At 37.6% G+C, this 18,057-nt stretch overlaps 1 protein-coding gene across 1 annotated transcript in view; it reads left to right on the forward strand.

Annotated features, from left to right (window-relative positions):
• Positions 1–2,872: 2,872 nt before the first annotated feature.
• The window catches only part of luzp2 (leucine zipper protein 2), a 708,607-nt gene continuing 693,422 nt past the window's right edge, over positions 2,873–18,057 (forward strand). The window contains exon 1 of the mRNA XM_039753635.1: positions 2,873–3,198. Coding sequence (XP_039609569.1) covers positions 3,137–3,198 — 62 coding nt within the window. The 5' untranslated portion in view covers positions 2,873–3,136. The remainder of the gene's footprint in view (positions 3,199–18,057) is intronic.

Genomic DNA, 18,057 nt, shown 5'->3' on the forward strand with positions numbered 1-18,057 from the left:
TTACAAGGGACTGCATTTACACTGCGGAGCGACCATGCATCCTTACAATGGCTGATGTCTTTTAGGGAGCCAGAGGGGCAAGTGGCAAGGTGACTGGAATGGCTACAGTCGTTTCAGTTTGAAATCCAACATCGCCGTGGGGGTCAACATCACAACGCAGATGCGCTATCCCACAGGCCATGTGCTCAGACGAACTGTGACTACTGCTACCGTCAGAAGGACCAAGAGTGAACAAGGGAGGTGAGACACAATTGCTCCATGTTAGCGCTGTCTAAGGGCCAATGTGATTGGGGGTTTTGGCAGAACCAGGATCCATAGATAAAGAAAGTTAGGGCCTGGGTGACAGACAATCACCGACCTAGTTGGGAGGAGGTAGCCCCAGAGGGTGTGACTGTTAAGGATCTCTGGGCCCAGTGGGACAATTTGACCATTCGGGATGGGTGCTGATGAGAAGATGGTGAGCCCCTGCCACTGGAGAGGTCACTTGGCAGGTGATAGTGCCAAAGGGGAAACAGGATGATGTTCTTAAGTCGGTTCATGGGGGTGAGGGGTCTGGCCACTTTACGTTTAGTAAGACGCTGAAGCAGCTCCGACAGATGTTTTACTGGAGGTGTCCTGAGTAGATGTTGAAGATCACTGCTGCCGTTGCGATGTGAGCACCGTGCGAAAAGGGCCGCCTGAACAATCAGTGCCCCCCCCCTTCAACAATATCAAGTTGGTCTGCCTATGGAGCGGGTTGGGATAGACATATTGGGGTCTTTTCCTCATACTCGTCAGGGGAATAGGTACATCCTTGTTGGGGTAGACTATTTCTCCAAGTGGCCGGAGGCGTACCCTATTCCTAGCCAAGATACGGAAACCGTGGCTACTGCCCTCGTTGAAGGCATGTTTAGTAGGCTTGGCATGCTGCTAGAACTCCATTCAGACCAGCGGCGTAATTTTGAAAGTAAAGTTTTTCATCATGTGTGAGATCAGCTACACATTCGGAAAACGCGCACCACCCCACTTTACTCCCAGAGAGATGGTTTGGCCAAGCAATTCATCCGTACTTCATCAGCTCAGTTGGCTATGGTGGTAAACAAGGACCAACACGACTGGGATCAGCAACTGCCTTTGGTTCTCCTAGCATGCCGGACAGTGGTCCAGGAGTTTGTGCAGTGCACCCCTGCCATGTTGATGCTGGGCCAGGATTTGAGAACCCCGGCCTCTCTTGAATATGGTTTGCCACTGGAAAGGGAAGAACAGCAGTCTGGACAAGAGTATGCCTGCTGTTTTCAGGACCGAATCAACGGGGCTCATGCGTTCGCACGGGATCATTTGCACAAGGCTGTCCTTACCCAAAAGCGGCATTATGACATCAGAGCCAGGGAACACCTGTACTCCTCCGGCGACTGAGTGTGGGTTTATAGTCCCCGACAGAAGAAAGGTCTCTCCCCCAAACTTGATAGTGCGTGGATGGGTCCCTGCCAAGTGCTCGAGTGCGTGGGCGAAGTGGTGTACTGGGTTCAGATGTCACCAAGGGGACGTCGGGTGTTTCTGCATCAGGATTGGTTAGCGCCTTATTAGGGAAGGTTTGGTGTTGATGAAGGGATAGAACTGCCAGCCGACCAGGATGTAAACCAAGAACAGCCCAATTCGGCGCTGCAGACGATGGGAACAGAAACGCCTTCTACAGACGACGTCATGTGTCCTCAGCAGCCCAGACGAGTCATCCGATTACCAGCTTGTTATCAACATTTTAAAGTGTCCTCGAGGGCGAGGAGGTAGTGAGGCAGTGTAACGATCTGGGAAGGAAATTGGCACTAGGCAGTCTGTTCTAAAAAGTTAAAAGTAAAAAAAGAGGGGCGGGCAGAGACACAACTGCCACTCTTAATAAAACGGCCTCTGGAGTGCTTTGGAGGAGGGACTTTTGAAAAAAAAAGGAAGAGTGTGTTTTAACTTGTGTGTGGGTTGGGTTTAGTGTTTTTTGTTTGTCCTGACTACATTATTTTTGGCTTGTTGAAGTCAGAAGAAAAATGAATAAAAACCATTGATTAGTTTTTTTGACAATTACCACCACTTGCCTGCGAGACTCATTTGCCCGTCTGGGAAGGGATATCACAATATATTAATAAGATTAATAAAATAAAAAGCATACGGCTAGTGAATATAATTATTACAGAAAAGAGCAAGAGCACCGTTGAAACTACAACAAAGCGAAAATAATAAAAAAAATCCTAATTAAAATAAAGCAATCAATAATGTGCTATGTTCACTTATAACGGGCTATATCTAGGGACATGGAATAGTACTTCATAAAATACAACTATGAAAGGTGAGTAAACACAAGTACGATTTACCATAGCGCCGCAATTGCGACAACATAAAAAATAACTCGGGCATCGGTATAACATTTCAGTATTAAATAACAATGCCATTAAGCATTTATACTATTATCTGATGATTATGCTCTTATTTGATATAATTATGTTTATAGTATATATATAGTCATATATATATATATATATATATATATATATATATATATATATATATATATATATATATATTTATATATATATAAATCGGGCAATCATATATTCATAAGGTGCTTAGGCTGCGTAATATAACTGAATACGCGACAATCGAGGGATGACACTCCTTTTTAATGCTGTCCCACCTTACCTCGGCAAAGTTTCGTCTTGCTTTTCATACATGTCTCTTTTATCCGTATTTGTTATTTTAAATTGATACAAGAAAATACAAATGTTCTTTGAAACATACTAACTCCCGACTTTGATTTTCTACATAACGGCCTTGAATTCACGTCTCTGTCATTAATGTCCACCGTCCCGATGAATATCAGCCCAGAGACACCAGGCGGCTGGCACTCGTACGGCCACTCACCGCGATTCCCCCTTGAGATATCAAGAGATTTTCGCCACTGACAGTCGGGAGCACCGGCTGACATCACGCCTCTTTCTTTCGTTCAGGGGTATCGCCTCCCTCAAAAGGCGGCAGTGTGTGTGTGAGTGTATATATATAATCAAGCGAGAGAGAGAAAAAAATAGAGGGAGAGAGAGAGAGAGAGAGAGGGAGAGGGAGAAAGGCAGGACGCGCTGGAAAGAAAGAGAGAGGGAGTGTGCGAGACAAAGCGATGAGATTCATCTGTGCCGTGTGCCTGCTCCTACTGTGCCCAGCATTGAGTCTCAACAGCAGGTAAGTACATCTTACCTTACCGCCTTTGCCGCCGAGAGTGAATGCGAGAATGTGTGCGCGCGCCTTGAAATGTGCCCTGGATCGCGCATCACCTCTACAAAAGACACCCGTCGCGGGTCGAGTGCTGGTCAGGAAGCGAGAAGCCCTTCACTTTTTGCGGAACTTTTTTTTTTTGAAGTGGTGCTGATAGCTGATAGGGTGTAGCGAAACTAGACAGGCTGGAAAGGTGCTGGACCTGCTAGACCTTCCGCTGCACATTCTTGCCATTGTTGCTTTCTCTGTTTGTGGCCAATTCATTCCACACTTCACATCCACCGTACACAATTTGTTAAGCATCTGACTAGGTTACTTCGATTTGTCTTTTTGTATTGTTTATTAAATAATGCAGCAAAACATACTTTTTATGATTGAGTGGGGACAATGAATGATTCGTTTCATTATCACTTCATTTTAAAGGCTTTTAATTATAAAACGGAATGACTGAATAGACCATCCAATCAGCATCAAACCTTGCCACGTACAGTAGATTCGACTTGTTTTACTTTTGCAGTCTCACGAGGCAATGCCTCTTTTTGCATATCACTTTTCTCTTCGGTCTAGGCATCTTCCCCGGATTCAACTATCTTTTTGTTTATAAAGATTGCGAGTAGACCCTGAGGGGCCCCGATCGTACGCCGGTATCATCTGTGAGGGAAGCAACACCAAAAGAGGAATCGTTAATAATAAACAATCAGAAGAAGATGGCACAAATGTTTACCTGCGTGTCCCCGAGAGCGAGGTGCCACTGATAAGTGCGCGACAGGTACACAGTCGAGCAAGGTGGCGCGCTCTAACTCAGAGTCCGGAAGAGTCATCTTCAGGCTCAAGTGTCGCGTTTATCACATGCGAAACTGTCTGACTAGAGATAAGAAGTGAGGCGGAGGTTAAAACGAGTTGTGCCTCCACGCCTATAGCTTTCGGAGTTTGCAATTCATCTTCCCACTTCAGCAGATTTTTATCATCTCAGGGGACTTGGATTTCAATCTGTTCAAACAAACACAGAGTCCAAAAACACTACAGATACGTTGTTTACAGTCCTGTGGCCAACGGCCAGGTCTTAATAAATACAAAGAATTAAGGTCTGGCTTATTTGAGCTGCATTGTAAAAATGCTGAAACTTGCGGATCATATACTGTAATGCCTTTCATATCTATCTATCTATCTATCTATCTATCTATCTATCTATCTATCTATCTATCTATCTATCTATCTATCTATCTATCTAATGAAGAAAAGTAAAGTAAATAAAAAGATAAAATAAGAGCACTTTGATTTACTACTGCACCCTTATCTTCAAGCGAAAGTAATGATGCATTTGTCTCAATTAATTGTGCACAACTGATTTTCAGTGACATGCTTATATTTCAAGTATTTTTTGGGTAAGCCAAACTGAATTGCTCCAGTAACAGTTTTGAAAATAAAAATAAGTATTAAAAATGGTTTGTTCTGATAAGAGGCATTTTAAATGTAAATAATCCCTATGAATTTTAGGATAAAAGTGCTGGATGGCTTTTTTGGTCTAGGAATGTGCCCATGTGGAGATTTATTTTTGACAGAGATCAATCTGGAATATCCGTCTGCAGTTTAAATTGTTTTTGAAATAACGTTGAACTTTTTAACTACTTTTCTAGTATATCACGCTATGTGTTAACATACATTTTATGTGTTATTACAAAAATAATGAACTAATAATATGTTCAGAATTGTGTTGATTTTGTAATTATATGTTTCTAATACATTTAATAAACTGTGCAGTTCCTCAAAATAATCTGCTTGGAATGGTACTAGAAGAAATGGAATTAACCTGAGGGAGTACAGTGGAATATTGATTAACACTTCTGCTATAGAGCTCCATGGATCTGGGTTTGTTTTCCAGCATACTCAACATGTGGATTGTTCACTGTGTTTGCTTGTTTAAATAGATTTTAGTATGGGAGCCCTGGTAAAATATTGTGAGTACAAATTCAATTACTTCTGAGCATTTATTTGTTTGCTCCGGTTTCTTCCTAAATCCTACATACATACTTTTCACAAAAACTTTTTTTCATTTCCAAACCCATATAATCTAGCTCAGAGTCACGGAGAACTGGAACCTACCCTGGAAGCAATGAACACAATGCTACCCACTGCACCACCTTTGACAGGACAACTAGTATTTGTGGGACAATGTGCTCTTGTGTTAGATTCACATTTGATTCTGGGTTGGTAGTTGGTACTTTGAAAGTGTATTAATGTGGATTCTTATTTTCTTTGTCATAAATAATTCAGTTCAGCTCAGTGCAGTTTATTTATTCTTTTATGATGCACTTTCATTAATAAGCCCAGAGCGTTGTACAGATTTACATAGATAATGTAATTACAAACAAAACATGTAAACCTATTTTTCAGAAACTTTCATCCATCTCGTCACAATGCCCTACAAAGCTACATCTCAGCACAGGGAAACATCAATGACTCCAGTTAAATACAAGTCCATCTCTGGTGATGACACATACTATACCTGTTTAAGTCTTATTTTATTACCATCAGGGAAAACCTGACCAAAATACTCCAAGTTGTAATACCAATCACATAAAAGGGATGAAGAATGAGAAAAATTTAGCAACTGCTGATTACAAAGATTGCCAAATTATGTAAAAGTTATATAAGCAGCCTCACATGTGGCTTTTCACGTGCATGCTGTACTAAAAAAATGAGTTGTCATTGTCTCGGATGTTGGCAGGTAGGCCATTATAGCATTTGATGTCCATGTGTAGGTATATGCAGGTTATATGGTGTGGAGTATAACATTGTGAAGTTCTTAGATGTAAATACATTTGAAACATTGCAAAGTTTATCTGTCAACACTAAATTAAAATTGCTTTACAGTTAACCGAAGCCAATTTAATAATTTAAAAACTTGAAGTACCTGGAAATAGTTGATGCTTATAGTTATCTTTAGTCATATTTTGAATTAAATGTGGAGAAGTACAGTAAATGTAAATTTAAAATGTAAGTACATAAACGAGCAGTTCAATAACTGAAACTTTAAAATAAGTAAAGAATAATATGGGATGTCTTACATAACTACATTTTTTTAATATGCAGTTATACATTCTTGACTGAATATGAGAAACAGAGCTGTAATAGGTTTAAGCAATTGAATGTCCCCTTTTCAGTAACATCTGTTCCCCTCTGTATAAAAAAGTGCTTTGTGAAAACTTTTTTGAAGTTTTCTCCGGTGTTCATAAGTGCATGTTTCACCCTTTAGTGTCAATGTCTTTGAGATTTCTGAACATCTGTTGGGTCTTTTCTGGTGGGGTCCTTTACTACACCCTAATGTTGTGCTGAACATGTTTGCTGAGTTTATTCTTCAACAATACACTCTTGATTTGTCAAAAACGACATTTGAATACTCCAAAAATGTCATAGACAGGTTATGTTAATAGTTGCTATTTATGCTCACCTTAAGCATTGCATTTGCCAGTTTGTAGTCTCTTTGAGAATATAGATAAGATAAACTTTGTTATAAGGGGATGACTTTGCCTGGTGATGATTTGAGAGCAACTGATTTAGTTTTATATTTCAAGCATTTTGAGTTGTCAGCATTTTCTTTTGACACAACAAGTCTCATGGTCTGCAACAGGATGCTAAAGGATGTTTTAGTATAGAAACATACCACCGTCCATGCGTGTACAGTATAATACTATTGTGTGAATTGTCCGTATGGCAGAGTTGTTTGACCTTATAACCTGAAGATTAAAAGTATTGCTTTTGTTTATGCAGAGGTGATTTGATTTCCTTGTGTGGTCCTGATGCTTGAAATACCGAACTTCATGTTGACTGTGCAGTAATTCATTATTATTTTTCTAGAGCTGTCACTTTGTATCATTCTCTCATTTTTCACATTTGGTCCAAAGATTCTTTAACTGAACACATTACGATATTTGTTATTTGTTGTTGGTATTAAGGTATAACAGCTATATTCTGGGAACCCTGGCAAAATATTGTGAGCACAAATTCATTTACTTCTGCACATTTAAACACTTTAGACCAACTGGCCTGCCTGCCATTGTGTTAAGATAACACAATCTCTTTTTTTTTTGTTTGACCGCTGCACAATCTCTAACCGGTTGAAACTACACTCTAAGTAACCATTGTCCACAATTCACCTTGGTCCTTTGTAGAGGTTAATGGGTAGAGAACACCAAAACATGAAAACTTTAATGAGAGACAATAGTTTGTCACAGGAATATCTAGGATTTTCTGATTTTTTAAATTTTTTGAGCTACAGTCAACCCTTGTTTATCGCGGTTAATCCGTTCCAGACTCTGCCGCGATAAATGAATTTCCGCGAAGTAGGATTCTTTATTTATAAATCGAATATTTTCGCAGTTAGAGCATAGAAAACCTGTTTACGACCTTCTAAATACAGTAATCCCTCCTCGAAGGTGAAAATCTGCGAAGTAGAAACCATATGTTTGTATGGTTATTATTTATATATTTTAAGCCCTTATAAACTCTCCCACACTGTTAACATTATTAGAGCCCTGTAGACATGAAATAACACCCTTTAGTCAAACGTTTAAACTGTGCTTCATTACAAGACAGAGATGGCAGTTCTTTCTCACAATTAAAAGAATGCAAACATATCTTATCTTCAAAGGAGCACCGTGAAGAGCAGATAATGTCAGAGAGCGCCGCTAAGAAAAGCAAACAATCAAAAAATCAATACGTGCTTTTAAGTATGCCGAAGCACCGCGATAAAGCGGCATTTTGTAGAGGAGCATCCGTGTCCTCTGTGCAAACAGCCCCCTCTGCTCACACCCCCTCCGTCAGGCAGAGAGAGTGAGAAAGATAGAGAGAAGCAAACAAAACAAGCGCCACACGGGAAGCATATCTTATAGCATTGAGGAGTTTTAGTTAATATGTAATACATGCTCTGATCGGGTAGCTTCTAAGCCATCCGCCAATAGCGTCCCTTGTATGAAATCAACTGGGCAATCAAACTGAGGAAGCATGTATCCTAAATTAAAAGACCCATTGTCCGCAGAAAGCGGCGAACCAGCGAAAAATCCATGATATATATTTAGATGTGCTTACATTTAAAATCCGCGATAGAGTGAAGCCGTGAAAGTCGAATCGCGATATAGCGAGGGATTACTGTACAAGGGAAATGTTTTAAAAGTCCTTTACTAACATGTCATTGTTTCTGTGTTGAACCATAATCCAGCTTTGCGTTAATAGGATATGTTTTTTTTAAGTATGGTAAAAGTAAAAGGTAGACATGTTAACTCTGAGGGTTAATAGGGAAAACAACAATTGAAGGAAGTGCTTTCAGCTTTAACATAATTCTATCTTTAAAGGATATTCAATTTATATTAATGTAATATGTTAATTTTTTTTTAATGAAGCTACACATTTGTCTTTCAAATTGGGAATATTTAAGTACATTTTATTTAAATTGTTTATATTGTGAGGGAGCGTCAGCTACAACACTACGGCCATGTGGTGTGTTTCCTCGAGGGTAATCTGGCTCGTAAAATCCAGATTATTGGGGACCCGAGTGACTAGACAAGGCCAAGGGGTCACCCACATAACACCTGGCTGCGGCAGATAGAGGGTCATTTCCGGAGGGTGGGACTGGACCGTGCGTCTGCCTGGGGGCTTGTAAATCCCGAGTTGTTTTGTCGTGTAGCTGGTGCGGCAATGCACTGTACCAGTGCATGCTCCACAACTTGACTTGACTTGACTTGTTTATATTGAGCATTCAAATGATATTTTGAACATCAATCCAAATAGCAACATGAACTAATGTCTTATAAGAAGCTCTGTCTCATTTTGAGGGATTGTCTGCAAATAGAACTAAGGACAGTTCACTCAGCATATGATTTAGACTCTCAGATATAATTTTCAGTATGGGTGACGCGTGTGGTGTAATTGTTAAAGCAATGGACTTTAAAAACCTAAAACTGCCAGTTTAATCTTTGCCTCTGACTTACAGTGTGACCCCAAGCAATTCACTTAACCTGATGGTGCTCCAAATGTATAAAATCAATATAAACAATTATATTATGTCTCTGTACTTGTAAATCACCATCAATGATCTTTGTTCTAACAGAGGTTTGATTGTTAGGTTGTGTGTTTGTACCTTATGAAGGTTATTGCTTATCAAATGGCAAGTCCCAGTGCCAAACAGAGAATTGAAGGCTCCATGTAGTGTATCGATCTATTCTAGTTAAACCCTTGTGCTACAACAACAACATCTCTTTTTAGTTTGTTAGGATCACTCTGCTTCCGTACACACCTTATTCAGTCCTTATACCCAATGGAGGATATCTTGAAATGTTGTATGAATAGTGTGGATATGATGCAAAAAACGTTTTTTCACTGAAATTTGTGAAATCCAGTAGAACTCACATTTATTTTATCCATGCTAGGGTGATGTGAATACTTTTTAATTTAACTTTTTAATTAGGTAAACCATTAATAGTAACAAAAAAAATGCACATTTCATTTTAGCAGTGTAGAGTCTTCAGAGGCGGCTGCGGGGCCAAGGGCTGACCAACCCCACGCGGGGCCGGTTACATCAAATGGTGTATGTGTGAACTATATAATCTTGCACACAAATTTAATAAAAATAATGTTAACATACACCGGATTTTCTCAATACAGTATTCAGCTAAATTTTTGCAAGATAACACATGGACTTTATCAAAATATAACTAGAGAATATAACTTGACAAATCCACTTGAACTGAACACACAGACCTCAAAAACGGGGCCCCCCTTAGACACGGGGCCTAGGGTGGTCGCCTCACTTGCCACCCCCAAACACCACTCTTGAGTCTCTTATCTGTTCGCTAAGAGAATCATTTCAAAAAGGGTTTTCTGTAAATCATTGTTAGTGGTAACCTGACACAGTTAGGTTGATGAAAATAATGTCTGGCAGTTATATTGGAATTAGACATTGACCGTTTTTTTCCCTCGAAAGGCAGCTGCATTTTTATTGTACTCAAAACAGAAAGATATCTGTGAGAACCATCTCACTGTGGATTGTGTTAAAAACTGTTTTTTTTTTTATTTTTTGTAGAAAATATAAGTCGGAATGAATACCACACATTCAGGTGGCATTATCCACATCTAAATTTTGTTGTTCCTAGGAGTTCATGGCATGCACTTCACTGTCTAAAATTAATTTTACTGGTAAGACCTATAATTGGGGTATTTAGCACATCTGAACTGCATACTTACAAAGAGTACATTCGTAAACCCACTTAATACAATTTAAAATTGTAGGATGCTTGAGCCTATGCCAGAAGAATCGTGCACCGCAGAGGAAACAACCCTATGCAGGGTGCTAGTCTATTTCAGGGTCCTCTGTGACACGCATTCTTACTTACACTCACAAAAGGCCAGTTTGGAGTCGATATTTAATTAACATTCATGCCTTTGGGGATGTGGTAGGAAGACTGGACCACCAGGGGTTAAACTCACAAGGATAATATGCAGGCACCACAATGAGAATGACCAGGTGCAAGAGTCAAACCTGGGACATTGAAATAGTGAGGACTAACTACTATGCCACCATGTTCCCCACACCTTACACAGTGATTGTTAAATTAAACATTTATTTTTGCTCTCTTCTTTATCAACAGCAGCACCTCATTTCTCTACGCTTATCCTCATTTCAGAAGGAGAAGACTGCCTTACACATGTATTCATTCTTTTTATTTCTGTGATGGCTTTAAACATTTGTACTTATTCTTTTTTTAACATCTAATTAATGAAATTAGAGCTGGAAACATCTATAAATGAAGTGTAATGATAATTATACTTCAAAATAATAGTAATTATTCTTAATAAGAGTAATAACAATAATAATATTGCTGCTCACATTCATCATTGATAATTATGGCAATTATATTGGGTAATTATACATATGGTAATATTAGTCCACATTCATTTTGTTATCATTTTGGTTAGGCTTTACAGTTATCACTACCAAACTTTATTTTCTAACTAATCGTTAAAATGGTTCAATATTTGCCAAGTTAATGCATCATTCTGATTAGCTTAGTCACTAAGAAATGGCATCAGCTTTACTGTGATCCGGCACAATTGCTGAAATAACATCATGCGCTGCCAATCTTCTTAACCATCCTTTTTAAACATGCTCCATTCCAATCAGGATGCATTACTTACTAGAAGAACCAAAGGGAGTGAAATGGCTGAGTGGATTTACAAACATTTTTGCTTTTATTACCTGGTGTTAACAATTCTTGCACAGTGCCAGAATGCACCTTGCTGATTAAGCATCCCTGCTAGCTTGCTGCAAAATGAATTGCACTGCTGGGACTTTCTACTGACAACACATGGCTGTTGGAAACTCACTTGTGTCACCTTGGCCCTGATGGCTGACAGAACCAATACAATTGTTAAAGTGTTAAAAACCACAAAATATATGTGTGGTGATTTTATCTCTGAAAAAGCCTAGCAGTTGAAAGACTTGTATACTATATAATACAGGTTCTGCTTATTTTCTCTGAAGCGAGTGTCTGCATTATATACTGTAGTAATAGGGAATGAACACATTTGAGGATTCTTACATAACTCTACAAGAACAATATTTTTGATTTCTTTTAACTGAAGTTTTGTGTAAGTGGAAAAATCTTTTTTTTCAGTTTTACATAGAGTGTTACAGTGTTATCCTGGCATTTGTCAGTAGATTTGCTATCACTAATGGCACAGTGTTTGTTAGGTACCTGATTTTGAATGTTCATATTGACAGGTAGAAGTAGTGTTTGCCCACGTTTCACAATTAGTTATGTAGTTGTCAGTTTGTTGCCTGAGAATGACTAAATATAACTTGGATTAATCTTTTAATTTGAGCTGAAAACTGACACATAGAATTCTCTTCCCTGCAATTCTTTACATTCACACCAAAAAACAATGTTAGATGCAGTTTGTAATGATTATTGCTAACCTATTTTGAAAAAAATACATCATACATGTAATATCAGTCATGGTCTGAAAAAGATACATTATCAATAATTTATTAGAATGAACATCAGTGTAAGATCCATCTCTTACAGCTGAGCAGTTTGCCCAGTTATGCTAGTGCAAGTTTTTTCATAATTATTTTTAGTTTATTATTGAAATGGCCTTTAATTAGCCCCCATAGGAGTTGATTGCATCATAGTCTCAGAAAAGACACACTGATGGTTCCTTGCTAATTTCAGCAGAAGGAGGGTTAGGGAATGAATAATAATAGGTTATAAAAAACACATTTGAAATTCTAAAATTCAGAGAAAACCTGCTGTCATGGGTACACTTATTGCTTTTTAAATTCTCATTATTACTGACAACTATTAAAATGCCAATGGGTCACTGAGGAAACAAGTTTTTTCATCTTAAATCTAGGCTTGAAATTTGATGTATCTTCCACTAGAGGGAGCTGCTGATGCAAATGCTTATCTCTTCCAGAGGATTTTATATATAATAGTAAATCATTCATTCCCCAGGAAATCAGCTTGTGCTATAGAGTGTATAATCAAATATAATTTGTCTGATGCTCATATTGAAATAGCAGAATGTTGGAAATATACACATAACTGGAACAAGGCAAAATAATCAGCATGCTGCCATTTGATGAATAATGGAATTGAAATAAAGATAATAAAAAGCATATTTTGAGAGGTTTTCTTAATTTTTTTAAATCTTATTGAAGTAGATACCAACAATATGCATCTTTGACAAACAGACATCAATCTTTTGATAAATTTTATTTATGTTGTAATATTCAGAATTATAGTATAGCAGCAAATATTGCATAACTGTAAAATTAAAATTGATTATTCCAGGTCAGGGACAGCAAGGTAGTGCAGTGGTTAGTACTGCTCCTTCTTGACTCTAGTATTTTGATTCTCATATCTCATTTTTGATTGATGTTTGCATGAGTTTTGCACATTAGTGCTGGGTTTTGCTGTGGTTTCTCAATGCTTTCACTCCCATCTTATAAATGCACATTAAAGAGTAACTGGTGACCCTAAATTGGCCCCAGTGTGGGTGTTGGTGTGTGGAACCAGTCCTAGTCATGAATGGGCTGTTTCATGCCTTGTGCCCAGTGATATCAACATTCGCAGGCTTTGGCCCTTCATGACCATAAATTGAATGAAACAGGTTTGAGAATGTTATTGTGTTCCTAAGAACTGCTTATACATACTTTGAAATCACTTATTAATTAATTAATTAATTAATTTATTTATTTTTTGTCCAGCACCACGTGACTCAACAGTTCAAGAAAAGTCCTACATGTGATATATTGTTAGACTCATCTTGATGTCTAGTTATGCACAATGTCAACCCCCCCTTATTTTTGGCCCCATATACTCCAACAAAAACCTTATTATTATGCCATGTTTGGGCCATATTTTGTACAGGAAATTACACCCTTATAGTAAAAAGTAAATCAATAAGTGTCTGGGACAAAATTGATCAAAAGTACTTGAAATGCTGTAGGCCACATTAACTAATCCCTGGGGTTCACTGTTTAATGGGATATATGGGGTCAAAATTACTCATTTTCACCAAACCCTGAAAAAAATGAGAATTATTCATATAGGCACGTGAAGTTTCATTTTATGCTGGTGGTTCTAGCTCTTTAAGAGCCACTCCTGGAAGGTTAAAAATGATAAATTTCAATCATGAACCTGTGGGGTATTTCAAGGTCAGAGATTATGAATATGATGTTATTTTTGATTCTTTATTAGGGATCTAGCCCCGTTTGAGCATCTATTAGAGGGTTAAAAAAATGACAGATTTCTATTACAGTCCAGAATATTTAGATTTTAAACATTTAAATTGAACAACACATTTTATTTTTTCAAATTTTTGATGCAGCTCTCCCTATTAATTATGTACTTCTATCACATGAGGTAAATCATTACCTTTCTTATGAACACCCTGAATTAGGGTGGCTTATTCTAATTCAGACTTCTTTTTATTTCTTATCAGATTTAGTTATTCCTTTCAAACGTTTGCACAAATTGTTTACAGTCTGTGTAACATTGGCCATCAAGAGTTAACTAATTTAAAAATGAAATAAAAAAAAAATTCAAAAATTTAGGCTGTGGTTTTATAAAGAGTGATAATAATAATAATACATTATATTTATATAGCACCTTTCCCAAACTCAGAGTTCTTTAATAGCATGTAAGATCTAATTATGTAATTAAAAAATAGAAATCATGTTAATATAAATGTACAGGTACTTTTTGAATTTACTTTAATTGTTAAGCTAAATACAGAAATATAAAGTGTGTTGTTTAAAAGTATAAAATGTGTTTATTTTACAACACCATAATATGACAGATGGCCAAACATGAAAATTTCATATTTAACCGAAAAACCAAAACTTCATAAAGGGATGTCCTTCAGGTATCATATGAGTAAGTTGATAGAATGAGAAAAGAAAGTGAAAGCAGAAGAGACAGAGCAATTCTTAGTCCCTTTGAAATACTTTCAATGTAGCTGTAAAGTACTTAAGCTTAATAGACGCAGGTGCCGAATACCATTTCATATAATAAAGCTGTATTGTGATGTCTGCACTCCATATGTCAGGTTGGATCGAGCAGCCCTGAACAGCCTTGACAGAGTCTTATTTGTGCCTTCAGGCAACTTGACTTGTGAAAAGCACTACCCAAATTGATTAGAATACTCCTTCTAGACTATATTTAGCCAAGAGGATGTGCGTTTGAATTTTAATTCCAAGGTAAGGTCATTAAAAAATCATCGTATCAGTATTTTGATAGAAAATGGAAAGTACAGCTCTCAGTTTTTGATAATTTAATATTATTTTTTTGCCTTTACTGTAGTGATATTTTGCTTGCTCATCAGAGCTCACCCTCAACAATTTTAGAGAGAACAGAGATCACCTTGTATTTCATATATTCTTAAATCTTTGAAATTACAATCCCAGGAAATCTTATTTTTGTTAGCTCTCTACTCAATTTAAAGAGGTATACTTAACCAACATAGAAGGGCACTTTCTCTTTCTCACACACACACACACACACACACACGAACGCACACGCACACACACATTTATACCTGACCAGCTATCAATTAACCAAAAATCTTATCTTTGATCAAGAGGGATATTCACACTAACATATTTATAGCCAATATACTCAGTATAAACCAGCCTGGAAATTAGTCAGCTTGCAAGCACCATGAGAAAGTAGTGCTACCCACGGTGTCAAAAAACACTCTCTGAAAAAGTATGTGCTCAAAAAAAAGAAAACACTGCTGCAATATGTACAGTATTATTCTATGTCGGTGGCCTTCTATGTGATGTTGGAAAGCATGGCATAATGTTACAAAGTTCTCAAACGTAATCCTCAAAATCATCTTTGGAAAAAAATGCATTATGACAGCTTTCACCACAGCACTTTTTTAGTCTATCAATATTCTTTAGAGTGAAGCTCTTTTGCCTGTAATGGTTACATATGATATAAGTAATGGTCTATCAGGACACTAGCACTGATTCAGTACCTCACAGTTTTTTGCATCCCTTTGAGGAAAAGTCGCACATTTGTTAGGGTTTCAGAAATCAAATGATTTGCTCTACTACTTTGTAATTATGTATTTAAGGTGATGTCAATGTTAAGGTTCTTTGGTTAGTGTAAGGTTGCACAGAAAAGACCATCTGTCTATGGCATTGTGACTGCTATTAAAGCTGTATATTGCAGATGCCCTACTCTTCGATCTAGGTACCACATGTGATAAGTGAACAGTTTGCAAGCCAGTCCCTTTTAAAATGAGCAAATTAATCCAGTATCTTTAATCAGTGCCACTGATGACAGTTTTTAACGAAGAGGTGAACAATGCAGCTAAATTGAATGTCACTGGAGTACCCTTGAGGTGAGGTAGCGCATGCTGTCCCTATCTGATTATACCTAATGATCCTTTTAAACTTAATAACAGGCTGACTGCATAGGTGTTCCAGCAGAGCTAGGCAAACCTTTTTCTAATGGAAGTTACTTTTAAAACAGTTCTAAAATTATAGTATATAAAGATTAATGCATTTCTCACTTCATTGGGCAAGTGATTGCAAAGCCCAGAAATCTATATCGTTTCCCCTTAGCAAAAGTGGATGTTTTGTCAAAGGTCAATACATATATGATTTGTGTTGTTAATAACTTGACCTCAGGGTGGAAGAAACTCAGGTGTAGCCTTCCATGGTTTAAATAAACTTGCAGGCCTGTCTCACTAGGATTTTATTTTTATAATAAAAATGTCCCGTGTTATAGCACATCATTTCTGAAGATTCTGAAGATGAAATAAGGCCTTGTTGAAGCAGTGGCCAAGAGAGGAATTGCTAATGTTATTAATTGTTTTCAGTCAAATGATGGAAATTTCCTTAGTGATACTAGACTTATTCTACACTCATAAACCTATTTGAGGAAGGAAATGAAAGTGTAGATGCCATATTAAAGATATGTTATTATTTAATTATTATGTTAAGCATCTTCGTGTTTTAGCAGTTCTAAACATTTATGCCTTTTTCAGGTTGCTGCTACATTTAACAGGACAACCATTTTCATCAGCTAGTCTATCAAATCACTTCTAATTGACTTTTGTTAGTATATTATGCTGGAATGATGATTTCTCTGGGTTATGGATCTAATTGGCATACTACTTGGTTATTGCTGTTCATATAGATTGCTTTAAACTACAGAAGTTTTACACTACAGACCCAAAATATGTGGTTTAATTAACATATTGCAAGCAGCTAAATCCTTAGTATCCCATGGGCGAAAGGATAGACAAAATACGAAGCAAGGTTTCCAAAGTTTGTTTTTTCTTCTGCCGTTTTCTTATACATCTACACTGAGAGGAACCTCTCAATGTTAGGTCATGCCATGTCCAATGACTTGCTGACAGCAGTGGCTGATCTTGTTACCAGACCTTACCAGTTTACATGACTGAAAATCATAAGACATGTCAAATTTAATGAGTATGTGTTGGACTTCTAGCACAGTCATGCTTGCCCCTTTTTGTGACAGCCAATAGCATGCTGCCTGAATGAGGTAATGCAATACAAATGGTTGTAATAATGGTTATGGCGAGTTCTTCTGTTTGTGATGTCCAGAACATCTACGTTCCTTATTCCTCATCACTGTCTTATATGCATTGTACTTCCGGATGAGAATTATTTGGATGTCGGCTCTCATGCACACAGAGCCTTCCCCTATCACCACAGACAAATTCAAATCTGTTTTATTTTGTTGGGGTGACTCATGGACTTTTCACTTGAGATGTCACATTATATGGACTGATCTTCACTGGAGTGTAATGTCGACTTGTTCTGACTCGCTAAGATTATGGAAATGAAGGCTACAACTGAAGATCGTTATGAAAGTCATCTAATGTGAAATGTCCTTTAGACACTGTCCATCTACCCATCTATTGCCCTACCCTCATGCACACCTACATATTTAGGGATATTAGGCCTATTCACAGACACCAGTTAATCTAACATTAACGTGTTTATAATGTAGTTGGAAATCATAGTGCTCAAAGAAGACCTGCACAAGCATTGGGAGAATGTGACCAGCCAAAGGACCAGGTCCAGTTTCTTGGGTCTATAAGGGAGCAGCATCACTAGCATACCCTCTATGTGCATTTTTTTTTTACTATGTGACAATATGTACACTAGGTCTCAGCTTGACAGTTGTTATTTTAAATAACAATATTATTAGATTGTACTACTGCAAAAATTTTACAATCAAATAATATTATACCTAGATATACATTGAATATTTCCAATATTAGAAC

Source organism: Polypterus senegalus, chromosome 1 (assembly GCF_016835505.1).
Source record: "Polypterus senegalus isolate Bchr_013 chromosome 1, ASM1683550v1, whole genome shotgun sequence".
Taxonomy (NCBI): domain Eukaryota; kingdom Metazoa; phylum Chordata; class Cladistia; order Polypteriformes; family Polypteridae; genus Polypterus; species Polypterus senegalus.